A 17315-nucleotide genomic window follows, 5' to 3' on the forward strand; every position below is an offset into this window, starting at 1 on the left:
CTGGGAAAGCAGTAGAAGAAGGCCCAAGTCCTTGGGCCCCTGCACCCATGTGGGAGACCAGAAGAAGCTCCTGAATCCTGGCTCCGGATCTACCCAGCTCTGGCTGTTGCAGCCATTTAGAGAGTGAACCAGCGGATGGAAGGTCTATTTCTCTCTCTCATTCTTTCTCTCTGCCTCTGCCTCTCTGTAACTCTGACTTTCAAATAAATAAATAAATAAATCTTAAAAAAAAAAAAAAAAAAAAAACCTTTACAGCACTGGTCAGGTGAGGGCACCAGTTTTAAGAATTAGTAAGTCAAAATTTGCAGAGAACTTATGAAGATTACAGAAGGATTTGTTGAGAATAGTTGAATGCACTCTGCTGAATGAGAAGGGTGGAGATTTTACAAAACATTATTTTTTTTTACTATAGCATATGAAACAACTACAGAGCATATAGAATAAGAAGTTCCATTTCTGCCTCCTTGAACTGATCAAGATCAGCCCATTTACCCTCCAAAGCACTGATGGAGCTTCAGTCTCTTCCTGCCTTGTTTTCTCTCCTCATCGTGACCCAGCACACCCGAAGGGAAACTGCCCAGCATCTTTACAGCAGCTGTTGCAGAAGCGGGGCTGTCGAGTCAGCGTTTGGCAGGAGAACAGAACACTGTTCAGCGGAGGCCTTCACTTCACTTTGGTTAGGCCAGCAAACAACAGCAGTCTCCTGGCATGTGCACACACACACACACACACGTACGTTTTGCTGACATTTCTGTTTCCAATCAGGAAAAGGAGGCATTTTCTCTCTCTTCAACCCTTTTCTAGCAACAGGGAGTCTTGAGCAACTGCATTGAGAACTGTTCCTATCTAATAGCAAAGGTGGAACACCAAAGTCCTTAAAAATAAACAAATAGGTAAGTCTTTCCCACAGACCGCCACTTCCCGCCCAGTTCTCCAGGCTCCTCTTTTCCCACTCTGCTCCACATTGGTATCTGCTAAGTACAATTATTCTTTTTGTAACTGGTCTGTGTAGGGAGGAGAAAGATTGAGCCCTCTGTAACCTCTGCTCTGCCATAGCAAGGTTGGGGTTTGCAATGCAGAGCCTCTCATGAGCATATCCCATGGACCTCTCACAACACAGCCTACTGTTTTCTTGCTTGTGCTTTGGTAAAGTATTACTGCTACATGTTCTGTAGGCCCAGGTGTTTTTAGGAAAGAGTTAGTCGCCAAAATCAAAGGACAGAGGTCCTTTGGACACAAAGGACCTTTGTGTTACCAGGTACAGGCAAGAGATTGGCTCTAGTGAATAAGGAGCTGCCAATTTGCTCTCTTGGGGTTTAAAGGTTTTGACAATCTTCCAAAAAAGACACCAGATCTCTGTTACCAGTTTTATCATTTTCAGAATTGTGCCTTTTCTGAACCAACTTTGACTAAATTTAAAGAGCAATATAAAACAGTTTGGTTGGGAGAGATTATTTTTCCCCATTGCCTGTGAGTGGAGTTATCATGCCTTTTGCCATCTTTTTCTGTGTCTTCAGCTGCTCCTGTTATTGCTGTTGTCTGCAGGTCCTCTATTTGGAACCTCTGCTGCCCTTTTGGAAGTTTCCTTAGACTTAATTGAAAAGGGAAATTAGGAAGTTTTTCAAAATTCATGAGATCCAAAGAGAAAAGGCACTTAATCTTGTTACCAGTTAGGTAAATGGTAATACAAGGGTACTTCAAACAGTTCAAGGAAGGGCAGGCATTTGGTTAAGACACCACTTGGGAAACCCACATCCCATGTCAGAATGTCTGGGTTTGAGTCCCAGTTCTGCTCCCCATTCTAGCTTCTTGATAATGTGCACCCTGGGATGCAGCAGTGACACTCCAACAATTATGTCCCTGCCACCCACGTGGGAGACCTAGACAGAGTTCCTGGCCTCACCCCTGCTATTGCGGGCTGTCGGGAAGTGAACCAGATGATGGGAGATATCTCTTCCAAAAAAAGTTTATGGAAAAATAGAATTAAAACATGTTTATTTTTGTACAAAAAAATTTAAAATCCATGCATGGTTTTCCATAATACACATTTCCACAGACTTTTTGAAAGCCTCTCATGTAGCATGTGTCTTATTCTAGAATCATAGAATCATAGACTGCATTATAATTCTATTATGTAATTCATATTGTTAATGATGAATATTAGTTACTACCTAAGAGTATTTGCCATGTGCCAAGCACTGTGATGGGGGCTTTTTCATGCATTAACTCATTGAATCTTGAAAAAATTCTATGTAATAGATAATACTCTCATCCCCATTTTATAGATGACAGAACTGGGATTAGAGATTGTCCAAGCTTTGACAACTAGTAAATAACTCTTATTAACTACACCAAGAACAGTGAGAAAGCTTTAAGGATGAGGTTCTTGGTCAGCAAATCAGAAAAATTCATACTTTCTACTTGTTTAAGCACATAATTGCATGTTGGTGATTAAGTTAAATCACTATGGACAGCTGAATCAGATAAAGCAAGACCCCAGTCTGGGTGCTTCTATTTTTTTTAAAGATTTTTTTTTTTTATTTGAAAGAGTTACAGAGAGAGGTAGAGACAGAGAGAGAGGTCTTCCTTCCGCTGGTTCACTCCCCAGATGGCCGCAATGGCCGGAGCTGAGCCGATCTGAAGCCAGGAGCCAGGAGCTTCTTCCTGGTCTCCCATGCGGGTGCAGGGGCCCAAGGACTTGGGCCATCTTCTACTGCCTTCCCAGGCCATAGCAGAGAGCTGGATTGGAAGAGGAGCAGCTGGGACTAGAACTGGCTCCCATATGGGATGCCGGTGCTTCAGGCCAGGTCATTAACCCGCTGCGCCAGAGCACTGGCCCGTGGGTGTTTCTATTAATAAAATAACCTAGGTATCAGACACATCTCAGTAGGAACCTGAATGTCTCCATTTAAAGTGCCTTGTTTGTTTGTTTTTTCCCCCATTAGTTTAGTGGCGTAATCTGAGCACAGAGGATGGTAGAAAGTCTTTGTGGCTAAAAGCCTAAGTAAATATAATCAGCATAATTCTTACCTTGTTAACAAGCAGCAAATTCATAAAGTCACATTAAGGAAGCCTGGACTTTTCTGAAGAGGCACATCAGTATCTTCTGGAAATATGCCTGTTTGCACACACATACACTGAATGAGAAAATTTGTAAAAGAATTTGAGTCTGGCACATGCAGCTTTGGGCCAGCTCACTCTGATCTCCAGTGAGTCTTTTTAAGCACGATCTCCTGAGAATTTTTTTTTAAGATTTATTTATTTATTTGAAAGTCGGAGTTACACAGAGAGAGGAGAGGCAGAAGGAGAGAGAGGTCTTCCATCCAGTGGTTCACTCCCCAATTGGCTGCAAATGCCAGAGCTGTGCTGATCCGAAGCCAGGAGCCAGGAGCTTCTTCCGGGTCTCCCACGCAGGTGTAGGGGTCCAAGGAGTTGGGCCATCTTCCACTGCTTCCCCAGGCCATAGCAGAGAGCTGGATCGGAAGTGGAGCATCCAGGTCTCCAACTGGCGCCCATATGGGATGCTGGCGCTTCAGGCCAGGGCATTAACCCGCTGCACCACAGCGCCAGCCCCTCCTGAGAACTTTAATAGTCCGAGTCATGAATGGAAAATGACTAGAAGGAAGTACTTTAGAAATCTTTACCATTCGGTTAATATTTGGTGGTGGTAGTATTACAAGAAATTTTTTCTTAATTTCATTAAGATTTTCTATATTTTCAAACGTTTTGATCTTGATAAAATAAAACAGCAAGAAATAGTTTTCAGAAATGTCACTTTCTAGTGTTTTTGCTCAGTTAATTTTCTAGTGTTTCTAGTTATTTCTTGATAGCACTTGCCACCAACTGGAATTATCTCATTCATTTGTGCATGTGTTTATCATCTCCCTTCTTTGTCCCCTCATCCACTAAAGATAAGGTCCCTTTTCTTGCTCACTTTCTAGTGTTTCTGCTCCGTTAATTTTGCTCAGGCAAAATTAGAGGGTGGAAGAAATAAATGGAAAGTTCTGAGTCATCAGCTGACAGTACCATTTCGGTTGGGGGTAAGGACAAGAATCTAAGCATGACTTTGTTATCATTGAAAAGTGGAAAACATTTTGTAGGATTTAAGAGTAGGGAGAAGGAATGCTGAATTCTGATTTCATTTACCACCAGCCCACCGGCTCTCACATCTCAAAGTTTGCAGCAGAAGTTTGCCCAACAACCAGTCAGGATCAGGAGCCTCCCTGTTCTGCCAGTACAGAAGAGCGATGACCACAGGTGCAATGTGTTTCATTTCAAACATATGTTCACACCTCAGACAAAAGCCATCAGCATCACCTGGAAGCCTCCTGGAGCTCCGGACCTTACCCCAAGCTGGTTTCTGTGGTGGGGCCCAGCCATGTGCTTTTAGCAAGCTTCTCGGGCAATTCCAATGTACTTGGCTTGAGAAGCACTGGGGCACAACACAGTAGCAGCTCAGAGAGCAAAGTCTGGAATCAGACTTCAAAGATTTGCATCTCATTTCTGTTTGATTTACTAGTTTTTTTAAAAAGGCTGGATTTAGGCAGTGATTAAAACTCTGTGTCTTAGTTTCCTCATTGGAAAAATAAAGCTGTTTTTTTTTTCATGTTTGTTAAGACTAAGCCAGTTAATATTTGTCAAGCACTTAGCTCAGTATCTGACAGAGGGTGAGTGCTCTGAAAGTCTTTCCTGTTATCCTCCAATGGACTGGAGCATCGCCTACTTAATGTTTCCAGAGTATACAAATCCTAGGAGAGTAAACCTATATTTCATATCAAACAAGTATCACGTCATTCATCAATGCATGCATCCATCAAATATCTGTTGAACATCTACCAAGTTTAAGGGATGGTGTTGTGCTCTTCACATTTTAAGGTGGTATTTTGTAATCTTAAAAGACATTTTAAAGAGTGAGTTAATCAGGGGCTTTATTGAGGTTCAACTGACATATAAAAACTATATATAATCTATATAACTGTAAATTTCGGGACAATTCTTATTTTAAAATTTGTTTTCAAATAAGTTACATTAATTCTGTGATTGATTTAGATTGATGCAACTCCAGAGCAAGTGTTTAGCCTAGTGGTAAGACTCCTACATCCCACATCAGAGTGCCAGGTTCAATTCCTGCTTCTAGTTTCTGATTCCAGCTTCCTAATAATGTGGACCCTGGGAGGAAATGGTGATGGCTCCAGTAGCTGTGTTCCTGCCACCCACGTGGGAAACCTGGACTGAGATCTGACTCCCAGCATTTGGAGAGTGGAGCAGCAGAGGGGAACTCTTTGTCTCTCTCTATCTATCTCTTTCTGGCCCTCAAATAAATTAGTTAAAAAAAGATTGGTACTACTTCAGATTCTGGTGTTCTTCTCCAATCTGTTTGCTATTATTTACTTTTCAGGGTCTTGCCATGGCTGTTCTTGCATTCTGCCCAGGATTTGTGGGTGTGCTCAGTGGAGAGAAAGTATGCAGTGTGCTTATCCTGTCTTACCTGCAGCTGGAACTCTGGGCATAATTATTGCTAGAGCTCCCCTTATGTCTGGGGATCAGAGTCCTCATTTCTATCACATCAATGTTCTTATCAGATCACAGAGTCTCAAATTCGTTGTTAATCCAACACACTTACATAAGTATTTTCCTTAAGCAATGAAACAAAGTCCCTTACCTATTCGCTTTCCCAAGAAACCTTTTTAAAGTGTTTTTTTTTGTGTGAATATGGACCTGCTGTAGGTACTCCGGGTGAATCAGTGAGCAAGAAAAGGGCCCTTATCTTTAGTGGATGAGGGGACAAAGAAGGGAGATGATAAACACATGCACAAATGAATGAGATAGTTCCAGTTAATGGCAAGTGCTACCAATAAACAAAAACAGGGCAGGTAAAGCCACACCATCCTGTATCAGAAGATTGGGGGTGACATATGGTCCGAGTACTTGGGTCCCTATCACCCACATGGGAGACCCTGATGGAGTTCCTGGCTCCTGGCTTCAGCCTGGCCTATGCTTTGTTGTTGTGTACATTTTGGGAGGATGGGAGATCTCTCTCTCTCCCTCACTTGCTTTGCCCCCTCTATATCCCTCCTTTCACCCATCCTTCCTTCTTCCTGCCTCTCTTTCACTCTGCCTATCAGATAAATAAACATAAAAATCTTCTAAAAAGAAAGAAAATAAAACAGGATAATGGTAGGGTAAGGGTTTGGCCTAGCAGTTAAATCACAAGTGAAGATTCCTTCGTGCCTTATCAGATCTGGCTCCAGTTCCTGACTCCCAACTTCCTGCTGATGCAGACTTTAGGAGATAGTGGTGATGGCCTATGGGCACTGGGCTCACTGCCACCCATGTGGGAGACCTGGATAATGTTCTCTGTTGCTCTTGTGAACATCTGGGGGAGTGACCCAGAGGATGGGAGTTCTCTGTCAGTCTCTTGAGAAAGTAAACATGCAGGGTAATGGGCTATAAAGTGAAGGGCAGAATGGTTACTTTACCCAGGTGGTTGGGAAAAGCCTCTCTCAGAGGTGACATTTACACTGATACATGAATATTGATGAGAGAATTCTGGGATGGTGGGGGAAAGGACGGCAGGCAGAAGTTTCTAGGAAAGCAGAAATAAAAATGCAAAGGCTTGGTTTACTCTCTTCCTACCATCCCTTCTGAATTCTGACCACAGAGTTTAAATCGAGGTGAGGAAAATTTCTCCCTGCAGCAGTTGGGGACCTTAATCGAAGTTCAAACTGTACATAGGTAGTAAGCTCCCTTGAGTTAGTCTGACATAACCCATTTCTCTTGAGTTAGTCTGACATAACCCATTTTTTTTTTTTCCTGTGGATCAGCACAAGTCCACATTCTGGCTCAGGATTCAGTGAATGTTAACCAGATATAATGTTTAGAAGGTGTTGATCATGGGACTGGGATAAAGAAACCCAGATTTGCTGTCCTACCGAGTCATAAGAAACGGGGCATATTTACATTCTGAATCATGTTTTTAAACCGGCAGAGAGCTTGCATGCAAAGACTATTTGTGGACAACAGATGGCAGACCACACCCACAACTAGTGGGCAACCTCTCTGTAAAACCTCATGAATTTGGGGAAAAGAAATGGGCTCCAAGTTCTTGCACCACAGTGATTAGACCTGCTGAAGAGCACCACAAAGGTATTTGCAATTTTTGGAACAGTTGGAAGTTTGGATATGCAGTCAGACCCTGATTGCCAGGTATTAGTCAGCCATGGATGGAAAATGTTCAGGAGGAAATAACTGGGGCCTCATGAAACAGACTTTTCCCTCTAGTCATTACTCCTTAAACAATATCATTCATCAACTATTTACATATCATTTACATTGCTATTTAAAGTACAGGGGAAGGCTGTGTAGGTTATATGCAAAAACTATGCTACTTCATATAAGGGATTTGAGCATCCATGAGGTGAGGATACCAAGGAATGACTGAAGTCACCGCCTCTCAAAAACAGGTCATTGAAGTTCTGGGTCCTGTGAAATATTATTTTAGTGACTAAAATACCCCAGACTCAGTCTCATTTGATGAAAATTACCCTATGTGGTTCTTATAGCCATTGACACTTGTCTGTGATTAAGACTTTTGAAGGGCCAGTGCTGTAGCCTAGCAGATAAGGCCACTTCCTGCAATGCTAGTATCCCATATGAGTGCCAGTTCGAGTCCTGGTTGCTCTACTTCCAATCCAGATTCCTGCTAATGTGCCTGGGAAATCAGCAGAAGATGGCCCAAGTGCTTGGTCCCCTGCACCCACCTGGATAAATCTCCTGGCTCCTGGCTTTGGCCTGGCCCAGCCCTGGCCATTGCAGCCATTAGGGGAGTGAACCAGTGGATGGAAGGTTTTCCACATGGGTACAGGGGTCCAAGGACTTGGGCCATCTTCTACTGCCTTCCCAGGCCTTAGCAGAGAGCTGGATTAGAAGTGGATCAGCCAGGACTCAAACAGGTGCACATATGGGATGCCGGCACTGCAGGCGGCAGCTTTACCTGTTATGCCACAGCACCAGCCCTGGAAATCTTTCAGAAGTACAGAGAGATGAGAGAGATCCACTGGATCACTCCTCAAATGGCTGCAATGGCCAGGGCTGGACCAAGCCGAAGCCAGGAGCCAAGGAGTCTCCCATGTGGGTGCAGGGGCCCAAGCACATGGACCATCCTCTGCTGTTCTCCCAGGGGCATCTGCAGAGAGCTGGATTGGAAGTAGAGCATCTGGGACCTGAACCAGTACCCACATGGAATGCTGGCATTGCAGGTGGAGGCCTAACCCTCTAACCACAGTGCCAGCCCCACTGCACACTTTCTTGATTACTGTATCTTTATATTGGGTCTTAAAATCAGATAGTGTGATTTATTAAAATATAATTTTCCAAAAAAGATAATTTGATGTCATTCTAAGGAAACTAGCCTGAATCTTTAGGCTGGTAGATGACTGATGTCACCAAGTCATGCCATTTATAAAAATATATATAAAGTTTTATTTATTTGTATTTATTTGAAAGGCAAAGAGATAAAAAAAAGAGAGAAGGAGAGAGATCTTCCATCTGCTGATTCACTCCCCAAATATCCATAATAGCCAGGCCTGGGCCAGGTTGAAGCCAAGAGCTAGAAACCCCACCCATGTCACTCATGTGGGTGGCAGAGACCCAGGTACTTGGGCCATCACCTGCCACCTACCAGTAAATGCATTAGCAGAAAGCTGGGTGGAAATTGAGGCAGGACCCAAACCCAGACACTGCAATGTGGATTGCAGGCATCCCAAGCAGTAGCTTAACCACTACACCACCACAACCACCCCAAAAATGGAGGGTACTTTTTGAGGATTTTTTACCACACCCCCTCTTTTTTTTTTTTTTTGAAGATTTTACTGCCTATTCTTACTACAGAGGTAAATGCACCAGTTCCTTCACTCCAGAAAGTACTCTAGACTTAAAGGAACACCCCTCTCCCCCGCCACATGTACCCACTTTCAAAAATCGTCCTGAATTTTTAAGATTTATTTTATATTTATTTGAAAGTCAGAGTTACAGTGGGGGAGAGAGAGAGAAAATACAGTATCTTCCATCTGCTGGTTGTTTTTGTTTTTTTTTTTTTTTTTTTTTTTTTTTTTTTAAATAAAGGACCATTAACTTTCACTCAGCTCTCTGCCTTATTCCAACGAAAAGATAGCCATCAAGTGAATCTCAAAGAAAAAAAAAAAAAAAAGGCTTCCGGAACTAGCACTGTGGTGCAATGGGGAAAGCTGCTGCCTGCAGTGCAGGCATCTCCTATGGGTGCCGGCTGTTCCACTTCTGATCTTGCTCCCTGCTAATGTGTCTTGGAAAGCAGTGGAATGTGGCCCACGTCGTTAGGCCTCTGAACCACCGTGGGAGATCCGGAAGAATTTGCTGGCTTCTTCAGATCAGCACAGCTCTGGTAGTTGCAGTCATCTGGGGAGTGAACCAGTAGATGAAAGACCTCTCTCTCTGTAATTCTGCCTTTCAAACAAATTAAATAAATCTTTTTAAAAAATCTTCCACAGGCATATAATTAGGCAATACAGCATCATACCTTAAAAAATAAAGGACGGTTGTTGAACAATGAGTTGGTATTCATTTCTGTCATATACAATTGGTTCTCAAAACTAGGTTTGTCTCATGAAAATGAAAGAATGTAATTTTAATTAATCTAAAATAAGTAGCTATTTAATAATGACAGTTTAATTAATGAACATACAGTAATGAGTAAATAGAGTGTATTTTACTAGCCCATTTATCTATTCTGTAACCAAATTTCACTGAAATACATTAAAATTCAAAAGGCATCCTCTTTTTAAACTTCCACCAGTTTTGTGTGTGTGTGTGTGTGTGTGTGTCAAAATGATAAAATCAACCAGTATAATAATTTTGAGTTGTATCTTCCTGTCTTATAGTAGTACACTATATTCCTACAAAATTACTCGAGGACTCACTTTTTTTTTTTTAATTTTTTTTTGACAGGCAGAGTGGACAGTGAGAGAGAGAGACAGAGAGAAAGGTCCTCCTTTTCCATTGGTTCACCCTCCAATGGCCGCTGCGGCAGGCGCACCGCGCTGATCCGAAGCCAGGAGCCAGGTGCTTCTCCTGGTCTCCCATGGGGTGCAGGGCCCAAGCACTTGGGGCATCCTCCACTGCACTCCCGGGCCACAGCAGAGAGCTGGACTGGAAGATGAGCAACCCGGACAGAATCCGGCACCGCGACCGGGACTAGAACCCTGTGTGCCGGCGCTGCAGGTGGAGGATTAGCCTATTGAGCCGCGGCGCCAGCCTCAAGGACTCACTTTGTTTTATTCATTGTATTTGGGAATATGAGATTTTCTGTTGCCCACATATGTCTGAAAGCAGATTCCTATTTGTTATTATGTATTTAGGGAGATTCTTTTTCCTTTTAAAATGCAATCTGTATTGTTCAAAATGAAAAATAAATTCAGTGTTGGAAAATAAGGAACCAGTTTTAGACTCCAGACCTCCTAACACTGAATGGTGGACGACCCAGCAGATTCCTTCTTCACGTTCCCTAAAAGGCAGTGTGGACTGTGATTAATTGCATTTATTTCCTCTCTGCTCCAGGAGAATTATACTAGTTATAATACTAGGTACCTCTGCACTAGGTTTGTATATGTCATCTCACTGAATTGACACAACAATCTTATGAATTAACCGTCACGAGTAGATCTGTTGACTACTACCAGAAACTTGGAATTCTGCAGTTCAGCTCCAGCTTGGACATCCTGGCCAGCACATTGCACAGCCCAAGGTCCTCACCCTTGCTTTGCTTCCAGGAAGCCTGACTTGCTGACAACTGCTTTCCTGCATCATCTGTTGGCCTCTCTGATAACAGCAGTGATGTTTTCGGTCTCCTATGCTGCCCAGTTTCTGCCATTATCCTGTAAATGTTTAATGATCTTGTAGAGAATCCATCCAATGACTAAATTTTCACCCCTATCCAGTTACCCATTGACTAGGACACACTTTACCGCTGGAAGTTTGACGTATCTTGGAAATCAAAGTCTAAACTTCCAGTTACAGATCCAACATTCCATTCTTCTAGCTCATTCATGCCCCAATCCCATTTAATCTCGCACAATTTCTGATTGCCTCTGCGTTTCCATTTTTTCCATTTGTGTCAACTTCACAGTGCTCCCATCTCTTTTTACCCTGGCTGGCTTGACATTCACAGTTCATCACCTGATCTTCTGAGTAACAGCCTTGCCTTGCTCTATCTTGGAGTCTTTCTTGAGTTAGCTGCTTATTCTCCAAACCCAGTGAATCTAGTCCTGTCCAGTCCCCTCCCTTTCTTTCTCTGAAATTATTTTTACACTCTTAGGCTCCATTAGCTTGTCATTACACTGATTCTTTCTCTTTTTTTAAGATTTATTTGTTTATTTATTTGAAAGTCAGAGTTACACAAAGAGAGAAGGAGAGGCAGAGAGAGAAAGAGGTCTTCCATCCGCTGGTTCACTCCCCAATTGGGTGCAATGGCTGGAACTGCACCGATCCGAAGCCAGGAACCAGGAGCTTCTTCCAGGTCTCCCACACAGGTGCAGGGGTCCAAGGACTTAGGCCATCTTCCACTGCTTTCCCAGGCCATAGCAGAGAGTTGGATCGGAAGTGGAGAGGCCGGACTTGAACTGGCACCCATATGGGATGGCGACACTGCAGGTGGCAGCTTTACCCGCTACGCCACAGCGCTGGCCCCTACACTGATTCTTGCTTAATCCTTCCAAATCATTCAAAGTGCTTTGTGGAGGGTTGCTGATGTTGGTCCAACTCCCAAACCTAAATCACACAAAAGTCCTTCATTTCTTGGATGGCTCTGCTGCATTTCAGAACTTTCAGTAAGGGTTCCATCTTATATTTTCTTTGCTGTGGAGTATCCTTTCCAGGCTTCCTATTGGATGGCTGACCTTTTTCTAATTAATTTACAGTAGCTCCTTATCTGTGAATGAAAGCAAAAAAGCCCTTTCCTTTATGTTGCCATTTTTTCTTTGTCATTTGTCTTATCTATTTTCTTGGTATAATATATAAAAAATTATTTTGTGGTAGAGATAGAGATAATCTTTCTAAATCACTGGCTAGTTCCTTAACCTGGTCTTTTCTTCACTGAAATACTACCTTTATTACATACTATATTCACTACTATATGTCTTATAAACGCATTTAAGTATATTTCTGAAATTTATATTCTTCTCCCTTCATTGGTTTGTTTATTCCTGGACCTGAAAAAAAACTCATATAATTCCCATGGACTTACAAAAATCACCAGTGTAATATACATACTGTTTTTAGACCATTATGCCTTTGGTAGACACATAATTATTTTCAGAAATAAAAACATAAATCTCTTATTTTCTTGATCCATCGTAGCACATCTTTTGTATTCTTTTAAGTTTCCATAAATGACACAACATGTCATAAAAACTTAGTTACTTCCCTTGCCTCAGTTTCTCCATTTTGGGGAAAGAGATGAATTAATTCATTTTCAACCCTTAGAATAAGTTCCTGGTAAGTATTCAGTGTTAGTTATTTTTATTATTTTTTTTGACAGGCAGAGTGGACCGTGAGAGAGAGACACAGAAAGAAAGGTCTTCCTTTGCCTTTGGTTCACCCTCCAATGGCCACCGCAGCCGGAGCGCTGCGGCCGGCGCACCGCGCTGGTCCGATGGCAGGAGCCAGGGACTTATCCTGGTCTTCCATGGGGTGCAGGGCCCAAGTATTTGGGCCATCCTCCACTGCACTCCCTGGCCACAGCAGAGAGCTGGCCTGGAAGAGGGGCAACCAGGACAGAATCCGGCGCCCCGACCAGGACTAGAACCCGGTGTGCCGGCGCCACAAGGCAGAGGATTAGCCTAGTGAGCCGCAGCGCCGGCCCGGTGTTAGTTATTATTAAAAAGATAATTAAATTAGAGCTCCTTTCATCTTCATCCACTTTGTCTTCCTTTGACAGACTACCTGACACTGAGTAGCATACAAAGAGAAGATTGTTTTGACTTACGATTCTGGTGGCTGGAAAGTGCAAACACATGATGCTGGCATCTGTTGAGAGCCCATGGGCTGCGTCACAATGTGGCAAAGAAGCAGCAGGAACCAAGGCAGGTGGTCTGGTTTATAACAATCCTCTCTCACAAGAATGAAACTGGTTCTTTTTTTTTTTTTTTTTTTTTTTTTTTTTTTTTTTTTTTTGACAGGCAGAGTGGACAGTGAGAGAGAGAGACAGAGAGAAAGGTCTTCCTTTGCCGCTGGTTCACCCTCCAATGGCCGCCGCTGCAGCCGGCGCACCGCGCTGATCCTGGCAGGAGCCAGGAGCCAGGTGCTTTTCCTGGTCTCCCATGGGGTGCAGGGCCCAAGCACCTGGGCCATCCTCCACTGCACTCCCTGGCCATAGCAGAGAGCTGGCCTGGAAGAGGGGCAACCGGGACAGAATCCGGCGCCCCAACCGGGACTAGAACCCGGTGTGCCGGCGCCGCACGGTGGAGGATTAGCCTATTGAGCCACGGCGCCGGCCGAAACTGGTTCTGAATTAACTATCTCACTCCTTTCCAAAGGTGGTGCCCCTGAGCTAATTACCTTCTGCTAGGCTCCACCTCTTAAGGATGCACCAACTCTCAGCGCGGCCACACTCGGGACAAAGCTTCCAGCACATGAACCTTCTGGGCTCTCTCAAACCCAACCCAAGCCCAGCACTTGTCTTCCCTCTACCTCTTTTCTATCTGCACTGTCTCCCCAGCTCACAGCCTTTGGTCAGCTTTTATCATCTCTATAACTACAATTAATCCCCTTATACTTTGGACATTATTTGAATTTAGAATTGAGGATATGGGGGCAGGCATTTAACCTGCTGGTTAAGACGCCAGTTAAGATACCCTCATCCTATATCAGAGTGTCTGGACCCAACATATGGCTCTGGCTTCTGGTTGTAGTGTCCCTGCTAATGTGGACTCTGAGAGGCAGCAGTGATGGCTCAAGTAACTGGGTAGGTAGTTGTGGCACTCATGTGGGAGACCTGGATTTAGTCCCAGCTTTTTGGGCATTTGGGGAGTGATCCAGTGAATGGGCACTCCCTCCCTCTCTCTCTTTCTCTCTGATACACAAAATAAAATAAAATAATAAAATATATCAACACATAATATTTCCATTATTGTAATTGTGCTAACATTGCTCACTATTCCATGATTTTGTATTTTTTTGTCATATGCCCTCATTAACTCATTATCTTCTTTAAATATATCCCATCTGTGGTAAGGATGTGGTTATGAAAGATGTATTTCTCAGAAACGTCTTTCCAACTGCAACCTGGACCAGCTGCTCTCCGGGCTGGGTGCCAGCTTGTCATTCTGGGTTCCTCTCAACCTGGTCCTGGCTGTTTTGGATTTTAATCTTATTTTGACTGGGGAACATATTCAAGTAATTTTCTTGAAAGAGTGAATGAGAAATAAGCTTTCTGAATTTTCACGTGTCTGAAAGTGGCTGTAGTTTCCTTCTCTGTTGATTGACACTTTTTTATTGAGTATAGAATGTTAGGTTAATGACTGTCTCAGAAAGCTGAAGTTAGGGCATCCAGGGATTCTAACAAGAAATTACATCCTTTCTCCTTTGTGGGACATAGTTTCCCTGCTCTGGAATCTTTTAGGATGGTATTCGCACCCAAACAGTTCTGAAGTTTGTTGAGAATTTTTCACTATTTTGGTCTATATTTTTTCATATTTTCTCTTTTGGTAATGGTTACATGAGTGTATACAACTATCAAAAGTCATAAAAAGTGTAGCATGTTGAGGGTCTGGCATTGTGGCACCCAGCAGGTTAAGCCACCACAGGCATCCCATAGGAGTTCCCATTCAAGTCTTGGCTATTCCACTTCCCCTCCAGCTCCCTGCTAATACATCTGGGAAAGTTGTGGAAGATGGGCTGAGTACTTGGACCCCTGCCAACCATGTGAGAAACTCAGATGGAATTCTAGGTTCCTGGTTTAGCTTGGCCCAGCCCAAGACACTGTGGCCATTTGGGGAGTGAACCAGCTGATGGAAGACCTCTCTCTCTCTCTCTCTCTCTCTGCTTGTCAAGTAAATAAATATTTTTAAAAAATATGGCATGTGAATTGAATTGTACATTTAGGAAGCAATTCTGTAGGGCTTAACACCTGTGGTCTAGCACTCAGAATTGGATTACACCGTTATGTACAGTTTCCTAGTTGTTTTATGAGTTTGTATGTTTAATGTTTTCATCTTCATCCAAAGCAAGAATTCTTTTGGGCCATGGAACCCTCTGGGCTTTCTGATGCAGCGTATAGACCTCTTTCCACAATAATGTTTAAAAATGTTGAAAATAAAATCTATAGGATTATAAAAAGTCAATTAAATTGAAATAGTCCCCAATTTTTTAAAAAGTACCAAAATTGTGATGGAGTAATATGTTGCTTCTTTATTATCATTTTATTTAACAAGATCCAGTGGAGGGTTGATAGCCTCTCTGCTTTCAAAGCTGTGATGAGTGTATCTCAAGTTACAGATAGCAGCACAATGTGCTGTGACAGTATCTGTTATTTGTGAGTAGCACAGTCACTAGTGTTGCTAAAACTCCTATAGTTTTCATCTACATTTATATCAGACATGCTAAAGTTCAGTTAGAGATTAGGGAAAATGAAAATAGTTTTTTTCCTTCTGAGTTCTTACATCTCCTGAATTTACCCGTATCCCTGACATGGGGTGGGAGCAATTTAAGGGGTGGCAGATTGTGGCTTCTGAAGACGGAGGCATCATCCCCACATGCACTTTCACTTCAAGGCCCTGACACTCCAGCCTAGAGAGGGGAAGTCTGTCTCTCCACCCCTTGAGTTAGCCGGGCTGTGACCAGCAAAATGTGCTGGATGTGTTACTGCCCTGGTTCTGAGGATGGCCCTTGCCTCATCTGTCAGCCTCTGCTTCTTTCCTCATAGAAACAAGACAGCACATACAAAAGACAATTACCCTGATGCCATGGCTCTGTGAAAAGAACAAGCCATGTGAAGGGCCCTGGACTGTGAAACACCATGTGGAAAGTAAAGGCAGCCAAGGAGCATCCAGGTGCCAGACACTTGGCCAAACAGGAATACTGTTTACCTGAATAAAGTACAGAAAAAGGATTCACTTTCAATAAGAAACATCACTCCTGATATCATCAAAATACAATGATATTATACTTGGATTGCACTCACTCATCTTAGAAGTCATTTTTTTTCAAGGCACTAACATTGCAAAAGTGCGAAAAAATTACGACAAAAGAAAATAAAGGGGCCCCAAGTCAACCTGCAACTTCTGATACTGGCATCCCACAACAGAGTACTGATTAGAGTGCTGGCTCGAGCCCTGGCTGCTCTGTTTCTGATCCAGGTCCCTGAGAATGCACCCAGGAAAACAAAGGAATATGGCCCGAGTACACGGGCCCCTGCCACTCAAGGGGGACCTAGGTGGAGCTCTAGGATCCTGGCCGCAACCTGGCCCAGCCCTGGTTATTGTAGCCATTTGGGGAGTGAACCAGAGAATGGAAGATCTCTATCTCTCCCTCTGTCTTTCATTCTCACTCTGTCACTCTGTGTTTCAAACAGATAAATAAATTTTTTAAAAAATGAAATAAGAATGAGGTATAATTTTCTGTGAGAATCTTATCAGGCTCTTCCTCAAAAGAAGGCAGAGTGGTTCATTGGTTTAAAAGTACAACCTCTTTCTCTCTGCCTCTCCTCTCTCTATGTAACTCTTCCAAATAAATAAATAAATCTTTAATAAAAGAAAACTACAACCTCTAGAAGCTTGAGTTGGATCCCATACTTCTACCTTCCAGCTCTGAGACAACAGGTAAATTATGTTAGCCTCAGTCCTGGCATCTGTAAAACCAGCAGATGTTACTCTAAGTTCCTGGCTCACAGGATTAGTACTATTCAGTGCTATATAAAGGCCTGTAAATGAGCAAAAGAAGCCAAGTTTACTTGTGGGTCACAGGATGTTTTCTGAAATACGGGTATTCCAAGTTCACAAATTACCACCCCTGTGGGTACTTTTTCAGATTTTAATGGAGAATGACTTAGGTATTATCTATAGGCAACATTTATATTATGAAAGTAATAAGGGCCAATGCTTTGGTATAGTGAGTTAAAGTCCCGGCCTACAGCACTGGCATCCCATATGGGCATCAGTTCAAGTCCTGGCTGTTCCACTTTCAATCCAGCTCTCTGCTAGTGTGCCTGAGAAAGCAGTGGGAGATGGCCCAAGTCCTTGGGCCCCTGCACCCATGTGAGCAATCTGGAAGAAACTCTTGGCTCCTGG

At 43.1% G+C, this 17315-nt stretch overlaps 2 protein-coding genes across 3 annotated transcripts in view; both read right to left on the reverse strand.

Annotated features, from left to right (window-relative positions):
• Positions 1-13146, reverse strand: part of DNAJC13 (DnaJ heat shock protein family (Hsp40) member C13) — a 161464-nt gene extending 148318 nt beyond the window's left edge. The window contains exon 1 of the mRNA XM_008249240.4: positions 13016-13146. Coding sequence (XP_008247462.3) covers positions 13016-13071 — 56 coding nt within the window. The 5' untranslated portion in view covers positions 13072-13146. The remainder of the gene's footprint in view (positions 1-13015) is intronic.
• Positions 11820-17315, reverse strand: part of ACP3 (acid phosphatase 3) — an 88158-nt gene continuing 82662 nt past the window's right edge. The window contains exon 12 of one of the 2 annotated variants that reach the window (XM_051818462.2): positions 11820-11959. The gene's annotated coding sequence lies outside the window, so the exon portion shown is untranslated. The remainder of the gene's footprint in view (positions 11960-17315) is intronic. The other variant, XR_007908674.2, reaches the window with a different exon arrangement.

Source organism: Oryctolagus cuniculus, chromosome 4, assembly GCF_964237555.1.
Source record: "Oryctolagus cuniculus chromosome 4, mOryCun1.1, whole genome shotgun sequence".
Classification (NCBI taxonomy): Eukaryota; Metazoa; Chordata; class Mammalia; order Lagomorpha; family Leporidae; genus Oryctolagus; species Oryctolagus cuniculus.